Raw genomic sequence first — 18,559 nt, 5'->3', positions numbered from 1 at the left:
TTGTATACCCGTATATTATAACTTTATAAAGAAGAGTTCACATCTCCATTTCATTTTCCGTTATTCTGATCCGCCAGAAAAACAAAAAGGAAAAAAACAAACCTGAAAAACAGGATCCTGTATAAAAAAAAAAAAAAAAAAAAAAAACACCACACCAAACGGATCATGTTTCACATTTGGCATTTGTTTGAGCCATTTTCGTCCGAGGTCCGTTTTTTTTTTTTAGACAGAAAAAAGCTCTTCATGCAAGACTTTTACCGTCTAAAAAAAAAAAAAAAAGACGGATCTCAGACAGATATGGCTCAAACGGATGCCAAATGTGCAACAGGATCCATTTTATTATTATTATATATTTTTTTTTTAAACAGGATCCTTTTTTTACTACAGAATTTTTTTACATTTTTTACAGGATCCTGTTTGACGGATCAGAGGAATGCAAAATTAAAAAGGGAGATGTGAACTCTCCCTAACTAGTATCTGCCCACAGATGAGACAGTGAGGCATATCAATGTCCTTTCTGTCAATCAGAGGAGAGGGAAGGAGCTGGTAGAGAAAGCAAAGGGTGCACCGAGTGGCTTGGGCCCGCCCTTGGTGCACTTAACTACTCATTTGCATATATATTAAAAGTACTTTTTCTCCTGAATGAAGCAATGGATCTCTACGTTATTACATTCAGCCGAGCGTTGCGCCTGGTTATCAGTGAGTTTCCTGGTGACTGGCTCCCCTTCACCTTAGCATCCAGTATGATCTATGTATGAAGAATGCTAAAACATGATCAGTAGTAAATTAAAATAGTCTCTCCAAGGCCTCATGCACACGACCGTTCTGTTTTTTGCGGTCTGCAAATTGCGGATTCGCAAAACACGGAAGCCACCCGTGTGCCTTCCACAATTTGCAGAACGGAACAGGCGGCCCATTGTAGAAATGCCTATTCTTATCCGCAAAACGGACAAGAATAGGACATGTTAGTTTTTTTTTGCGGGGCCACGGAACGGAGCAACGGATCTTTTGCAGCCCCATTGAAGTGAATGGGTCCGGACCCGAGCCGCCAAAACTGCGGCTCGGGTGCGGACCAGAACAACGGTCATGCGCATGAGGCCTAAGTCTATCTGCACACACTGCAGATTACGTCCTGCTTTTAAAATCCACAGCATCAATTCTTTGTGCGGTCGTTTTGCACAAATTTGACCCTTTTCAATGCAAGGGATGAGATCTGCGCCAAAACTGCTTCCAATTTGCACCAAAAACTGCAAGTGACGCAATCAGTTTTTGGTGCAGAATGCATGGAAATTCATGTGGAGTTTATGAAAGACAACCTGTGTGCATGTAGCCTAATGCGATAAATTGCTATAAACAATAAAATAAAAAGTTGAAAAGCCTGCATTTTTTTAACAAAAAAAAGCTAATTATTTTGTATAAATACACAGATAATTACATAACAAAAAAAGCCAACATGTAGACTCCCACACAATTGCAATAACCCGAAAAATTCATTTATCAGGTTATTTAGTGTTAAACATAAACCATATAAAAATGTAAGAAAAAGTTTTTTTATATATTTTTTTTCTATATTTGTGCCACCAAAAACTGCAATGAAGGACACTGCAATTAATGCCGCATGCTACGTTTTTCTGGGGGTGGTCCAGTGTTAAAACCAAAGCCAGAAACAATCCCATAGAACACCATGGCATCTGTTCTGCTATTGGTTTCCCTCGGGTGTATGGGAGCCCAGACTAAGCCTCCTTGTTTCGTGCGCTACTGGATGTGTACGGTATATTGCTCCCCTGGTTTCGTGCGCTACTGGATGTGTACGGTATATTGCTCCCCTGGTTTCGTGCGCTACTGGATGTGTACGGTATATTGCTCCCCTGGTTTCGTGCGCTACTGGATGCGTACGGTATATTGCTCCCCTGGTTTCGCCAGCCTAGTTGTTCCAAATGTCATTGCAAGACTCCCCACAGAGGTAACTGAAAAAGTGAGGGAATGTAACGCAAAACACTGGGGTCACCAAAGATAAGATGAAATTCTGATGAGAAAGGGGCATGTGTGACACAGGGGGCTCTCAGTCAGAGTCCACTTGGCATGTGACAGGCTCTGCCACAGATACCACCCTTTCTACGCGGAGGACTTACATGTACTCTGTCACAGGAGCGTTGCTCACGGTATGTGCGGCCGCTGGGATACTTGTCTCGCTGCCGTAGCTACTCCCACAGCTGTACAAACTTGGCATGTGCACCCTGTAGAGGTTGTCATGAGTCTGTCGTGTCCCTGGCGTCGCGGCCTCCTCCTCCCCATCTTCATAACTGCCCCTGGCAGGAAAAAAACATTGCAAAAATTACCAGTGCGTCTCACCAAGAAAATGCCAACGTCAAAGCCAATGCTTGCCATCTACAGAGCACACTGTCCGACTCTGCTTCATCTATCCGAATCACAAAGGCAAAAAGCATCTGCGATACTTCCAAGCACAATGCGACATCAGCGGAAAAGCGGAAATCCAACTTCTATTATTTTCTACGGATAGGCTGCGCACAATTTCCAAACCAATAGGGACAAGGCCGCATATAATATGGATGCAGCTTTATGATATCGTATGGTGAGAGGGGAAAAAACTGTAATCTGCTATAGGACCACTAGGGGGCAGAAGATGCGCAAAAATCACTGGATGGGACTAGAGAACGTGACAAGAAAGCAAAAACTGGAAATGATGTACAAAAATGCACATCTGGAGGAACGCCAAGCGCAAATCTTATAATACAAAAAAATAGATTTATACGTTAAATGAGACGCCATACGGCATAACAGTGAAGTGCGTGATGGCCAAAGTGGCGCAGGATAGTGGAAAGTCCAAATATTCACTTGGGAGTCCATATGGGAAAGTGATATTGGTAGAGCATGGATTTTGAAGTTTAATATAAAATGTCTAACCGCTGGGACCCCCATGATGAACAGACGGGGGGCTCTGAGACTCCATTCCCCTTTGCTTCATGACCACGGTGAGAACTTTGCATGGAGCGGCGGCCGTACAAGTGCCCTGTCGCTTCATTTGAAGACTGAATACAGTGCTATGGAGCGGCGCCGCATGAGCTTGACCGCCACTGCATTCAAAGTTTGTGGGGAGAAGGAATGGAGAAGCACTGATTGGACCCACAGTGGTCATATAGATATCGCCTGTCCTATGGATAGACACATTTTGACTTATATCCCTTTAAGAGAAAGGAATTGTGGGTAGACAGTAGAGTACATACATGAACAAGATGAGGTTAGGGACTCACCTCCTCTGCTGCCAGGTATGGGGCACACTGCAAACTATAGAGCTGAACATCAGGGCAGTGACAAAGGAGAAAAGTACCAGGTAGATGAGCCCCTCTACGCCATCGTAGCAGAAACCGGTGAGAGCCTGCACATAATCCTTAAAGGGATAACACACAAGAGGCATCTTATCGTTTGTTATTGCACAGATCACACTAACCGGGCACGGTTGGCATAGCCCTTACCAAATGTAATCCGCGGCAATCCACCAGAGCCGTCAGACGCTGCAGGTTGATCTCAGTGGCGTTGAGGACTCCTTGTATGTTGGTCAGTTTGTCCTGTGTGCAATGAAATGGCAAATTGTCAAAAGACACCTTCTGCCCACGTGGTCAGGTGCACGTTTTCTAGAGACCACTGATGAACTGGCAGTGCAAAGCAAAAGTTATGCAGAAACCAAGGGCTGCTAGAAGGCCTCGAGCCCACCTACCTCTCAGCACAATGATCTAGTTGGGTGCAGGAAGGCAGACTTACCATGGACCTGGGGTAATCTTTAACTGCGGACCGCAAGAGATCCAGAACGTCATCCTGCATCTCCACCAGGGCTTTGTGGCCGCTCGACAACATCTATAGAAGACACACAAGGACGTTAAGGTTCATTCCTGGTCCATCGAGAATAATAAATTATGTGATCTGGCGACAGATACATCTAGTAGTGACCCCGATGCACATGTGGGGATTCTTCCACCAAAATGTCATCCCTCTATGGGAGCTATGGAAAGAGCCATGCAGGTTTTCCTGGTGATGGCCCCAGATATCCCAATAGGTGGGGTTGCCAGAGTTGGTACCACCACCTGTCTCTCCCGGTGAGGCAGCCGAGGCACAGAATAAATGGAGAGGAGGTCATGCACGTGCACCATCCTCTCCATTCAGCGGAGCATGCACTAGGGATGAGAGAACCCGAACTTTACAGGTTGGGATTTGGTGTTCGGGTGGTGTAGGAATTCCGTTATGGATTCTGTTATAATGGAATGTAACGGAATTCGTAGACTGAATGCAAAACAGAAATCTTTAAGAGGCATTCCGTTTTGATCCGTTTGGCCAAGCATAATGGATCCGTCTTGTTTCCTGTCGACAGGACTTTGTTTTTCGTCCTGCATAATGAAAACCAGGCGGATCCGTTATGCTTGGCCATAGACTTCAATTAGGACGGATCAAAACGGAATGCCGCTTAAGAGTCCATTCACACGTCCGCAAAATGGGTCTGCATCCGTTACGCAATTTTGCGGAACAGGTACAGACCCATTCATTTTCAAACGGGGCCGGAATGTGCTGTCCACATCCGCATTTGCGGATCCACACTTCCGTTCCGCAAAAAAAAAAAAAATAGAACTTGTTCTATTCTTGTCCGCAAATGCGGAGAAAAAAGGGCATTTTCTATGAGAGTGGCGGCGATGTGCGGTCCGCAGAATGCGGAACACACATTGCCGGTGTTAGTGTTTTGTGGATCCGCAATTTACGGATCCGCAAAACAAATACGGAAGTGTGAATGGACCCTAAAGGCTTCGGTTAACGGAACCGATAACAGAATTCCTAACCCACCCGAACACCGGACCTGTGAAGTTTGGGCTCGCTCATCCCTAGGGTACCTGTTCTGCAGACAAACCCCCATTTATCAGACAATCATGGCCGACCTTGCAGAATCGGTCACGGCGGTTTATTCTGTATTAAGACACTCTATGCAGATGTCTTCTCTTCCCTGCATGTGTAAAGAATTAGCACAAGTTCTGCTGACTTGTCTCCGAGCCTCATCGGACACCCAACGGTAGACGTCAGAGGTGGCGCACGGCAAGACCTACCTGCTGAAAAGGGTTAGCAGATGCTGGGTTGCAGAACAGATAGTAGTTTAAAATTTCTGAAATGGAGAAAAAAAAAAAATATATATGTTAATACTTATAAATGCGCCTGAAGCCGGAGCCGTGACACGAGATGATTCCAGCCTTATCAGCATAACGCAGAAGGTAAGCCATTTAGCATAGAGCTCAAGGGCCGCAGGGAATCGCTGGGGATGGAAAACCTTTTTACGTTAGATATATATGGCGTTTGCATCTCTCACTTCTAGAGCGGCAATTAGACTCAGCGGGAACTGTAAATGGACGTCTGGCTACATCGGTACGAGGGTCATTTACAGGAACATTCTCCATTTATGCAATGGGAACTCATCACCGTTATAATTCCAATCACGGTCGGACGTGGCGAGATGGACGCTTTATCAATTCTAGGAGGAGCAAACAGTCAAGAAACGTACCGCTTTGCCCATCGAGACATTAAATCACCATTGCACTTGCTATACGATTATACACGGCACCAGACCTGCATGGGGGGGGGCGGTCTCTAATTTTACAGCAGTCTCCAGTGTGATGGTTCCCCTGATGGTGGTAGTAGTCTTCCCCGACAAAGATTATGTAGAATTGGAGTATTTATACCGATTTTCTAATCAGCCCCCCCAACGCCTGATTTCACGAGAGGTAGGGTTCAGACTGTGGAATATCAATCGCCCCAATCCTTCTGTTCTCGGGGGAGTCTCCCCTCTCTCCATTCACTACATACACAATCTTGGCCGAGGTAAGCATGCATATGCCTGGGAGGATCGGGAGGCAGCTGCCATCCAAATGAGTGTTTGGCCACTGGTTATCTCACATGTACGGCCATCATAAGCTGCTGCCCGATATCTTAGGCATTGGCTTATCTCCCCTGCGAACAAAAGCATCAGGCATGTTGAAAACTAACAGCCCAATCCAAGTTCCCTGAACATCTGCTGTAGGGGGAGAGTTGGGAGACCCCCATACACATGAGACGGGTGGCCAATCCACAAGTATCTTGTGTGTGGTCAGCTTTAGAGGTCCACTCTTTGGAATCCACTGTTATAAGCGGTTTTATTTCCCACTTTAGATCCCCTGGACCAACGCTGGACCTTGTAGTGGTTTCTATCTTGGACTAAGATTCATTAAAGCCTCGCTCTGCACATCCCGACTGTTTAGCTTCTGAAGAAGGACATGACATCTATAATTTAAGACATGACGCCAAGAGCAGACTGAAGAGAGGGGAACGCCGAATAGAAGCCAGCTGCTGAGGAGACATCTCGGGCAGACCAGGTTCTCACGCTTGGTGGAGGAGAGCCGCCCCATCAGCTTCACAATGTTAATAAGCTGCTCTTGTCAGACACATCAGCCTCCAATCTCACACCCTGAATCCACCAGCAGTGGAGTCATTCAAAGCCATGGAGAAGGAAACCCAGCCCGACCTGACCCAAAAAGAAGGCAACTATCGGGTAGAGAAGAAGGTTATGTCAGAGAGAGGGAGAGTTGAGGGACACAGAGTGATAAGATGTGAGAGAGGGGGAAAAACAGGAGAGAAAACAGAGGAGAGAGGGGGAGTGGAGAGAGAGGGAGAATAGCAGGGGAGACAGAAGAGAGGGAAGGAGGAAGAGAGAGAAGAGGAGGGAAAACAGCAAAGAGAGGAGAGAGGGGGAGTGGAGAGAGAGAATAGCAGGGGAGACGCAAGAGAGGGAAGGAGGAAGAGAGAGAAGAGGAGGGAAAACAGGAAAGAGAGGAGAGAGGGGGAGTGGAGAGAGAGAATAGCAGGGGAGACGCAAGAGAGGGAAGGAGGAAGAGAGAAAACAGGAGGGAGAGAAAAGGAAGAGATAGGATGAGAGAAAGAGGGAGGGGGAAGAGACAGAAAAGAGGGAAGGAGGAAGAGAGGCAGAGAGAAGGAGGGAAAAACCAGGGGGGGTTTAGGGGAAACAGGGGAGAGACATGTTTTATCTCCCCTTTTCTTCCCAGCAAAAGAAGAGGGGGGGGGGGGGGGAGAAAAAAAAAAGAGGAGAGAGAAAAGAGGGGAGAGAGAAGCTCCCATGCGTTTCCCCCATCTCTTTGCCCTCCTCCGTTTACCCCATCCCCAGCAAAAGAGAAGAGAGGGGGAAGAAAAGAGGGGCAAGACAAAAAAAGAGAGGGGCGAAAAAATAGGGGAAGAAAAGAGAGAAGAGAGGGGGGGACAGGGGAGAGAAAAGAGAGAGAGAAGACAGGTAAGGAGGAAGAAATAGAAGAGATGCAAAGAGAGGAGAGGGGGCGAGAGAGAGAGAAGAAAAAAAAAGAGAGAGAGTGTCCTAAAAACAGGAGAAATGTCAGTGCCGGTCAGTATCAGAGCAGCCAGTGTTCTTTCATGTGTTTTGACCTCCATATTCTGCGATTATATACAGAAATACATAAAACCGCGCTGACGCATCGGCACAATCGAGGCAATGGAGGCCCTGAAATCAAGTCCAGCCCCAGGTAGTAAAGGTTGCTTTAAATGTTCAATAACCCCCCCCCCCCCCCCACTTCCACAAGCATCCAGAGAAAACGCTTTCCTGATGTCTGAATGACGAGGACACTGAATATTTCAGAAGTGTCTCAGGAGATGTGCTGCGTGCAGGTCTATGTACGGAGGCTACCAGGAACGCGGCTGCGGACAGACGTGCTGTATAATTCATCGCTCTACTCCGAGGAGGCTTCCACCAGCTGCTCATCTTTCTTGTCTATCGCTCCGCTGAGCCTATAAACTGTAATTAGCCAAGGGCAGCACAATTCCGCTCAGCGCCCTCATCAGGTCACTGGCAGGAAACGGTCAAGTCCTTTTTTTGGCAACACCACCCACCAGTCTGCGTTTCTTGTTTGAATGGAGCGGCAGATACGCATGCGTGTCAAGGGGGAATGCCGGATACAGCCGAACACACGTGCCCCACAGAGTTGAATGGAGCAGTAGCGTGCATGCCACCACGCCAATTTTAACAGGGGAACACTGGCACCAGTGGTCAGACCCCAGCCGATCTTGTGGCTGGGAGATAACCTGCAGTATTGACAACCCATTTGAACTGTAATACTGTCTGCCTGGTACCTGCTGTACTGCTTCTCGTTTTGATGCTGGTCTCTGTTCTTGGCCCCGATCTTGGACTTGCTCCTGGATACTGCTATGCCCTTGAACTGTCTGCCTGGTGCCTGTTGTACTGCTTCTTGCTCTGCTCCTTGTCTCTGTTCTTGGACTTGCTCCTGGATACTGCTATGCCCCTGCCCCTTGGACTGTCTGCCTGGTACCTGTTGTACTGCTTCTCGCTCTGATCCTGGTCTCTGTTCTTCACCCCGATCTTGGACTTGCTCCTGGATACCACCATGGCCCAGCCCCTTCGACTGTCTGCCTGGTACCTGTTGTTCTGAGTCTTGTCATTGTTCCTACCTATACTCCTGGTACCTTGCATCCTGATCTCACTCATACTGACAACCTGGGTCTCTGTCCCCGATTGCGCTGCTGCTGCCAATCCATTACTATTCTGGAGACCATGATCTGGGGAACTTCCCAGGGCAACGTCCATACCTCCTTGGGGTTACAGGTGAACTAGCTACATAAATGAGTGGAGTGCAGAAAACATAGATGGACCACTATCTCAACAGGGGTGGTTACTGACTGCATCATACCAGACCAAGCCATACCCAGAGAAATCCATCTCACTGCTGAATTGACACACATATCGTGCTGCCCATGGCCGGCAAGCTGCAGCCAGACTGCGTAACTCAATGTATATGAATGGCCCAAGACAATGTACAATGGGCACAGATGGAAGGCAGAGGTGGTCATACATCCCAGGCCTCTTTGAACATGGCACACACGTATACGCAACGCAGGATGGGCATACGTCTCCTCTACATCTATACGAAACATCCAGTTATAGAGAGGAGGGAAAGGAGGGGTAAAATCAGTGATGTATTATCCTCCAAAGTCATTACTGCCCTTGAAGGAACGGATCAATCTCACATTAGAGAGTGTTGAACTTCAAGGTCTTCTGGAAGCCAACGTCTGCCCTATATCACCTCGCCAGTGATGTTTTAAATAGGGTTTCTACAAGTCTCGGCTGCTAAATTAGAGATGAGTAAGCGCTTCAGATGATGGCGGCGTCTCCAAAGTGCAAAACCTTGTTAGCAGAATGCAGATTTTCTGTCTGAGATGATTTCATCTGGTATTTTTGCAGCTGTACTGGGAGGCCTCACACCGGTAATGGGTGAATAATATATTTCTATGGAGTAGTGAGGTAGTGGAGCTAGAGACATACTGTTCACGATGGATTGGCATAAACAACATAGGCTCAAAGGGGTTGTCATCTGAACAGACTTAAGCCGCCATCTATACATTTGAATGAATACATGGACAGGCTTGTGACCGGCTGTTTGCTTTTAGACGGGGTCCAGTACTTTGAGATCTCCTCTATGGCATCTATACGTCCATTTCAACTGAAAATGGCAATATTTTTTGAGGATTTTTTTCTAATCTTTTATATAATATTTATACTTTTTTTTTATAACATTTCTGTTCACTTTTGCTGCAGCTGCTTGGCATTGAGCTTACAGTTCTTTGCTCAGCACCTGGTGGGACCATGGTGGCTCACGCTAGGAGTCGGTCGGTCCTAGCCGCCAGGTCCCCGCTGTCCATGACATTAGGGCACATCCTAGCAGTATGCCATTGTATGAATTTGTCACGACGCCCCATCAGTTGCCATAGTAATAAACTCAAACTAAAATAGACTAAAAAATAAAAATAAAGTGACTCGTAATGGAAAATTGATCAAATGGGGATGTAATTCTAATACATTTTCATTGGTGTCACCCCTCTACAGCAGTCTGGAGGCCTATTCCCTTAGGAAGCCTTTTGCTAATGAACTAAAATCTATGAAAAAGGACAATTAAAGGACTACATGTAAGGCACCATGCACACGACCATGTCTTATGCGGTCCGCAAAATACAGATACCGTCCGCATTTTTGGGCTGACCCGCTGACCTCAATAGGCCTGTGGTCTGCATTTTGCAGGCAAGTATAGGACATGTTCTCTCTTTGCGGAATGAACATATAGATGAGGAAAGCACATAGATCATTCGCGGGGTTTCCGAAGCCGTTAAAAGACAGACTAAGTCTGCAAAATGTCAACGGGTCTGCAAAAAAATAAAAATAAAATGTGGTTGGCACACGGACCACATCCACAAAACAGACACGGGTGTGTGCATGAGGCCTGAATCGGTATGGCATTGGACTGCAGTGTTACAATGTGACAGAAGTAAAGGGTTAAAATGCTGTAAAAATCTGTAAATTGAAAACAGAGTCTGATCCTCCCTAATGGAAGCCTCCATACAAACCATCTGAACCGGAGCATCACGGGGTCTTTAATCTGAGTTAATGCAGGTGTGGAGGGGCAGCAATAATGGCGACGGGTCAGGACACTTCCCCTTTAATAGAAGCGCGGCAAACATTGATCTATCTGCTCACAGGAGTCTTGAGATGGTCAACCATTGCACTTAAAATCCAGGGGGCGAGCCAACGCTCAATAGGCCGTGAACCTGCTGTGGTCCCTGATGGGTTTTCAACATTGGTTAATATACCAAATCTTATTAATGTGACCTCCGAACCGGAAAAGACCCTCCATACCTTCAATTAGTCACCCAAATCTACACCCAGCATTTGAAAATTTCCACTTCTTTCTTTAAGTATCCCTACATTTGGCTGGCCTTTGCAGCAGCTGCTTGACATTAAGTGCTGACGCTTGGCGATGTACAAACATTTCAGATTTTTTTTCTTTTCTTTATACATTCTTATATTTCACTTGCTTTTGCAGCAGCTGCTTGGCATTGAATGGTACGTGGCGCTATACCGCACATACATTTCTGTGTTTAGTTTTTTTTCCTTCTTTATACATTCTTAGATTTTGTTTGCTGTTGCAGCAGCTGCTTGGCATTGAGTGATTCTGTTTAGCAATATACATATATTTCAGATTTTAAATTTCGCAAGTTAGTTAAACAACCCTACATTTTGCTTGCTTTCACAGCAGCTGTTTGGCATTAGGTGCTGCCAAGCGATATACCGAACGTACATTTCCACATTTTTATTTCTCTTTAAACATTCTTATTTTTGGGTTGACATTGAGAGCTGCTGCTTAGCTTGATGTTGTTAACCGGTATACCCTAGTCCAGGCATGGCCAACCAGCGGCTCTCCAGCTATTGTAATTAGGGCTGCAGCTAACGATTATTTGAATAATCGATTAGTTGTCGATAATTTAATCGATTATTCAGGAAAAAACACCAAAATTACAAAACAAAGAGGTTTATATGATTTTACTTAAAGAATTATGTTCAAAGGCCATATTAAAACAAATTGTGCATGGCACTGTTATGGGAAGGGGGATCTGTGGATGGCACTGTTATGGGAAGGGGGATCTGTGGATGGCGCTGTTGTGGGGAGGGGGATCTGTGGATGGCACTGTTGTGGGAAGGGGGATCTGTGGATGGCACTGTTGTGGGAAGGGGGATCTGTGGATGGCACTGTTGTGGGAAGGGGGATCTGTGGATGGCACTGTTGTGGGAAGGGGGATCTGTGGATGGCACTGTTATGGGAAGGGGGATCTGTGGATGGCACTGTTGTGGGGAGGGGGATCTGTGGATGGCACTGTTGTGGGAAGGGGGATCTGTGGATGGCACTGTTGTGGGAAGGGGGATCTGTGGATGGCACTGTTGTGGGAAGGGGGATCTGTGGATGGCACTGTTATGGGAAGGGGGATCTGTGGATGGCACTGTTATGGGAAGGGGGATCTGTGGATGGCACTGTTATGGGAAGGGGGATCTGTGGATGGCACTGTTATGGGAAGGGGGGATCTGTGGATGGCACTGTTATGGGAAGGGGGATCTGTGGATGGCACTGTTAAGGGAAGGGGGATCTGTGGATGGCACTGTTATGGGGAGGGGGATCTGTGGATGGCACTGGTATGGGGGGGGGGGGGGGATCTATAGATGACACTATATAGCATCTTATGCTATGTGTGTCATGCACAGATCCCCCCTCCCCATAACAGTGCCATCCACAGATCCCCCTCCCCATAACAGCCCCGGCCCCGCTGCTCACAGCAGTAGACTATTCTGGCAGTAACTTTTACTCAGCGCATCATTATTACCTTACAATGACCCGCCAGTAACAGGCAGAGCGGGCGGCGGCGTAACGTCACTCACTCACGTGACGCACCTGCTCCGCCCACTTTATGAATGAAGGAGGCGGAGCAGGCGCGTCACATGTGTAAGTGACGTTACGCCGCCGTCCGCTCTGCCCGTTACTGGAGCTTCATTGTAAGGTAAAATAAAGATGCGCCGATTTAAAAGTAAACCGCCCGCCCGCATAGCAACGAATCGGCGATTATTCGATAACTGGATTCGTCGACAACGAATCCAGTTATCAAATATTATCGATAAAGTCGATTAATCGTTGCAGCCCTAATTGTAATACTACAACTCCCACCATGCCCTGCTGTAGGCAGTCTGAATACGCTGGGATTTGTAGTTTTGCAACAGCTGGAGAGCCTCAGGTTGGCCATCCCTGCCCTAGTCCTTCTCAAACGCTCTACTAGTAAACAGAAAAATTACCTGCATTCAGGACAGATTTTTCTTCCACCACTTTGGAGACAAATTTGTCCGGTTCCACACAAAAGTCACTGGAGCCCTTGAGAATAATGGAGATGACGGTTAGCACAACCAAGCCCTTACCATACATGTTATACACATAAAAGAGGCCGTACACCTCGGATCTCTGCCATCTTGATGGTGCACAGGTGACCATAGTAAAACAAAATAATAAAAGTATTCGTAGTGTTCATCTTACCACAGCCACCGCCAGCTCCAGGCCCATGGATGCCCAACTAACGATCAGTGCCAGGACCCCGAGGAAGCACACACTGTGAATACAAAAGGAGCAGATTCATCGATACGGGTGGATTTTTGCAATTCTTAGGCACATACAGTATGTGGAGGCGAATCTGCAGACATTCTAAAATTCATGGCGACCGGCCAATCCCCCCCCCATCTGCTGGAACGTCGGTCATGTACATCAGCATTTCTCAGAGCCGTACAGTGGGGAAAATGCTAAAAGGCAAAAACGTGGCGACATCATCGTAGCTGAAGGCCAGAGGAGGATGAGGGTATTACACAAAAACAAGGGCTGCAAACCAGTGAATCCCATCCAGCCGCTGGATATGTACACCCAATAGATGATGGGAGTCGGAAGAGCGCAGCTACTTTTGCCGACTACTGCATTTTCCATAGCAGCTGGATATTTCCACCATATGGATTCCTTAGATTCACTCTCGTTATACTAGGGACGTGTGGTTTTTAGCATTTGGCCAATCCTCTCATTTCTCATCGCACTGTGTGAGGATCATATTCTGGCTATGTAGAGTCACTTCATGGTAAGGCATCCCCTCCCATAACACAACGCGCGGGATCAGCCTTGTATCTGAAATATACCTGCAGTGATGCTCATGCTGATCTACCTGGTTCATGCTTATAAGAAGCCGAGATTTACACAGGCAGAGCAGGAGAAAAGCGGGTGCAAAGGTGGCCACACAGCTTACATAGGTGTCAAATAATCTATTTTGGCCAACAGCTTCCCCCCCCCCCCCCCTCCCCCCTCCTCATACAAATGCTCTCGACAGAGGGAGGAGAATAAGTGGTTAACATTCCCTTAAGAAAAAAAAAGGATTGCGCATGTTGAAAGCCAATATGTCCAGCGCTTCTCTCCTCAGTCCCTGGTGTAAAGATGGCATTTCCCAGAATGGAAAGGGAAATTTCAGCTCTAAAGCCTGCAGAATTGTGAGTACAGCTCTGGAGAAAGCCTAATATCCTACATCAGATTACTGTAAGTCCCCAATGTTAAAGACTTCACTTTCTGGGATGCAAATCAGCTGAGCAAATCCTGTCCAGACACCTGATTGAGCAGGCGAATGGAAGATTGCAGCTCTGAAGCCACCAGAAATATGAATGCAGCTCAGGATCAATACAAGATATGTAAGTTATGTAGAAAACTTCTAGATGTAATATGATGTTTAAAGGTAAACCCTGGGGTGATGGCGGCAACAACCAGACTCTCAGGTAATCAGTGTCTTCCACAACTTGTCCTTCCCCGTTCATGTATCCAACTTCCTTATAAAACTCTGTGAGAAAGTTTCGCACCATCTGCCACCTCTTTGCCTTATGTAACCTGAAGGCGGCAGAGGCTTCTACCCGGGACGCAACAAAAGAGCAAAGACACTTCAAAGTACCGCTACGTAGTCGATGAATTAGTAATGAGGATTAGACACTTCCAAGGGCTTTGAGCTCAAAGCCAAGCTGAAAAATTCCCAAAAGCTGCAGGGCAAAGGTAAAGCGGGGCTACGGGGAAATCCTATGCCACGGAGTCAGGCCGTGAACTCTTCACTTAAAGGGACATCTCTGCCGAGAAGAACTTGATGAGAGAAGCGCGCAGGGAATACGCGCCTGACTGCAAGGTGAGCGTCACCAAGAATGGATATCGATCCCATCCACATGGTCTTGCTATTTTTGCCCATGACGCTATATACATGTGTGGGACATGATCATTACGGTAGAAAACCGTAGGACCATTACTAGTGCCCTGTTTCTCAGCAGTACCCTGTAGTTCCATGGGACCCCAACATAGCTTTTGAGCAGAGACTGGTGGTTCTCGACCGGCAAAAATGTCCGGAGCCAGGACGTCGTATTCTGCGTCACTGGTAATGTCCTGACGCTGGCAGCTGTCAGGGGGGCCGGGGAGAGAGGAGAGGTACAGTAACGCTTTATTTTGTCTGGTCTGGCATCTAAATTTAGTGATCTAATGTCTGCCGAGGGGGGGTCTGCCGAGGTCTAAATTAATGTAGGGTGTCTGACCCCGATCCATGGACTAAATAAATTTAAGGGGCCTAAATTACTTTAGGGGGTCTACTCTGGTCTAATTTAAATTTTGGGGTTCTCCCTAAATTAATTTAGAGGGTCTGCTGAGGTCAAAATTAATCTAGGGGTCTGCTCTGGGTTCCCCATATATTCAGGGATCTGCTCTGGGTTCCTAATATATTTGGGGATCTGGTTGGAGGTCCGGATTAATACAGGGATCTGAATGAATTGGAGTGGGTTTTGAATGTAGGGGGTTTTAAATAATTTGGGGTCTGAATTACAAATAACAGTACTTTACTTGTGCATTACTTTACTTTGAGCCCTTTTTAATTCTTTCGTAAAAAAAAAAATATATATATAAGAATTCCCCAAGATAGGATTATTATTTTTTTCCTGAGAGGCTAACCCTGGACTAGTCCATAAACTGGCCGCCTGTTGTGCGCGCACAGGACGTAACCGGTGCCTACAGCAGAGCGTTTTTCCATATAAAGCAGAAAAACGTATCTGGCACTTTCCTTGTACTCCGCATCCAATAAAAGTACAGTCGCTGGATATGTAATCCTGCCCTCCCGGGGACAAATGCGCCATTTACTAATTATTTTATTCCAGACAATAGATCAGACATGTGGCAACCGTTACCAGCGCCTCGGGGTAACCATGGAAATCACGTCAAAAATAGAGGTTGGATGATGACTACTCACCCGGCCAGGATGGCCTTCGAGTTCCGTATAAGGCCGAATAGCACCAACAAGCATATGAAGACGTGGAAAAGGAGCAGGCCCAGGTACCCCAACCACCTAGAAAGAGAAGACAAATCATTCTGGTACATCAGAAGACAAAGGGCTGGTGGAGGAAAAAATGGCTATGCTCAAATCTAGGCAAAAACTAGCCGCCTAAATCATGGGGGTCTTAGGACAAAGGAAAATAAATGAAGTTTAAATGTTGCGTGCCCTAAAGCACCCACAATACACAGCACCATGGCCTGAACATCCACTTGGTTGAGTTTACAGGTCACAGATGAAGGGTCTGGCTGCAAATTAAACACCCAGCAATCCAGCAGCGGTGGCCGTGCTTGAACACTATTGGAAAAAGCACCAGCCTATGTGCACTATGACGGTCCCAGCCCCCAGAGAGGCCGACGCTTTTTCCTATAGTGTGCGAGCACGACCACCGCTGATGGATTGCAGGGTGGTCATAACCATGGAAACGAGCAGTGTATAATGTGATTGCAAAAATGAATCCAGCCAGCAAAGAAAGCAATATGGACAATCACAATACATTAGTATGTGCCCTGTATTAACTTTCTCTACAGTACTAAATGCCACTTACTGGAGTGAGAGAACGCTCTTTAATACAATTTGGGTTCTTAAAAAGTAGTTTCCTATCAATTCTCTCAAATGTAACCAAGTAAAGGTTGTGTTCAACATAAGGAAGAGAAGAAAGAAAAGCAGGAGTATAGATGAGAGTGGGAGAAGGGACGATAAGGAAGGAGAAGGAAAAGAAGGCGAGTGAAGAGGGGATCGCAAGCGGACAGGTCTAGGTGAGAGGTAGAAAGGGGAAGGCGAGAGACAGAGGAATATGAGAGGTAGAGGAAGGAGAGAGGGAAGTCGAGATGAATAGGAAAAGAAGAAGAAAACGAGGAAGCAAATCGAAGAGGGAGGAGGAGAAGAAAAAGGAGAGGAAGAAGAAAAGAGATGGGGAGAAGAGAGAAGCGACAGGTCAGCCCGACCCGGCAAGCTTCATAGACCAGTTGATGAATATTTTCTGGATCTTTTCTAGTAGTATCATCACCACAGCAGTAATAAAGGGGACCTCCACTAAGTGGAAAAATCTAATTGATAACAGCCCGACATGGAGAAGGTCAAAGTGTGGCTGATGCAGACATTGTTGCCAGTGCTGTGCCAATCAAAGACTGACCGAGCATCTCCTTTTCCTTCGTCTGTCAAAGTGGCACTCCGCCAAGGGCAGGGAAGGTAGTGAGGCTTGGCATTAATCAGACTATACTTCCTCTATTTCCTCCTGCCATAGTAATAATCAGTATGTGGAGAACCCCTTTAAGGAACATGTCATACCATCTGAACCAAGAGACACGAGGTCAGCGTCTATGACTACTTGTCCATGCAGGAAGATGTGATGGAGCGGGCATTCCCATACCTGTACCAGTCATACAGATCCACCTGTTCCGCCAGGTCGTCCATTGACACGTCTTGGTTTTTCCAGAAGGGGATGTCGGAGGTTTGTTGCACTAGTGTGTATAGGAGACCCTGAAGCTTCTGCACAATGTGCAGGTAATCCGTCTGCTTTGTAAACATGGCTTCCAGTTCTAGTAGATTTGGTTCCACAGTTTGGTTTAGCGCTATGGTGGTTTCCGTCACCTGGAAGAAATGGGCATGTTATGAGTACGACTGGGATTCAGCTGAAATAAAGAACAGGTAAGTACTTACCTGACCGATTCCATTCTGGTTCTCCTCTATTTAACCAGCTGCAGCAGTGACGTCATTTTGACAACACGTGACTGCTGCAGCCAATCACTGGCCTCAGCGGTGCACCTGAAGTGGCTAGTGATTGGCTATAGCGGTCATGTGTTGTCAACATGAAGTCACTGCTGCGGCTACGTAATAGAGCCCAATCGAGAGAACCAGAGAGGTGGCACGGGATCGGTCAGGTGCTTACCCGAAACCGGAAAACCCATTTAAAAAAACACTACTTTGTTTTTAGAAAGGGGCCTTCCCATTCTAGACATTCATGGCATACCCACAAAAAATTCCATGCAGATCAATATCCTGATGTATCTTCACAGTGGACACAGCTCCAGATCCCTTGCTTGGACACAGAGGTAAAAATTCAATTCTAGCCGCCTACAGTCACCACTAGGGGGGAGCAGAGGACACATCTTGAACTCTATGCAGTAAGCTCCTTCTAGGACTGCACATGACGATAGGGATTATTGTATCCTTGTATGACGAGGTTTATGCACTGGACAACCCCCACTTGCCAGAAGAGTATAATGTCCCTTGCTGGGACACCAGTGACCGACTGTTAGCTTTGGTAAAACCGAGCAGTAAGCGTTTGCTTTCCCTGCAACAGACATGAATGACCTACTGTCATATTGTCAGTATATACAAGCCCCAAATCTTAGCTGCTGAGTTTTTTGGGGTACCGGTATTATTGGCAGAAGATGGTTTGCCGCCTGTCCAGCAATATGTAGACTGCGGATGGTCTAAGATTTCCTTTCCTCGTGGCCTTGCTGTTACACCTCCTCTCTAGTGCTCCTACATAGAGAGCTCCTAATAATAGAAGTCCATCACCAGCTACTGTAGATCAAGTTCCCCAACGTATCTGCATAGGTTCCAACTCTGAGGCTGCAGTTCAGGTTTCTCCTATTTCTAATGGTGTCTTAACTCTGAAAACTGCTGACAGACAAAACTGGGAAATCCGCAGCTCAAGCCTGTGCTTTTTTGGCCCGAGGGTCACATTGTGCAATGCCAAGTTAATATGGGAAGGTGGGGGGTCGTCTTCTGTTCAGGATAC

General features: G+C 46.7%; 1 protein-coding gene across 3 annotated transcripts in view; it reads right to left on the bottom strand.

Moving 5' to 3' along the window:
• Positions 1–18,559, bottom strand: part of TTYH3 (tweety family member 3) — a 78,108-nt gene that overhangs the window by 19,830 nt on the left and 39,719 nt on the right. For all 3 annotated transcript variants that reach the window (XM_044305124.1, XM_044305125.1, XM_044305123.1), the window contains exons 4-12: positions 17,183–17,403; positions 15,730–15,825; positions 12,969–13,041; positions 12,734–12,809; positions 5,106–5,161; positions 3,781–3,873; positions 3,495–3,587; positions 3,273–3,409; positions 2,133–2,309 (exon numbers count right to left, since the gene is read on the bottom strand). In XM_044305124.1, the coding sequence (XP_044161059.1) occupies positions 2,133–2,309; positions 3,273–3,409; positions 3,495–3,587; positions 3,781–3,873; positions 5,106–5,161; positions 12,734–12,809; positions 12,969–13,041; positions 15,730–15,825; positions 17,183–17,403 (1,022 nt within the window). The remainder of the gene's footprint in view (positions 1–2,132; positions 2,310–3,272; positions 3,410–3,494; positions 3,588–3,780; positions 3,874–5,105; positions 5,162–12,733; positions 12,810–12,968; positions 13,042–15,729; positions 15,826–17,182; positions 17,404–18,559) is intronic.

This window comes from Bufo gargarizans, chromosome 8 (assembly GCF_014858855.1).
Source record: "Bufo gargarizans isolate SCDJY-AF-19 chromosome 8, ASM1485885v1, whole genome shotgun sequence".
Lineage (NCBI taxonomy): Eukaryota > Metazoa > Chordata > Amphibia > Anura > Bufonidae > Bufo > Bufo gargarizans.
The sequence above is the reverse complement of the archived record's forward strand: the minus strand, read 5'-3'. Positions and strand labels throughout refer to the sequence as shown.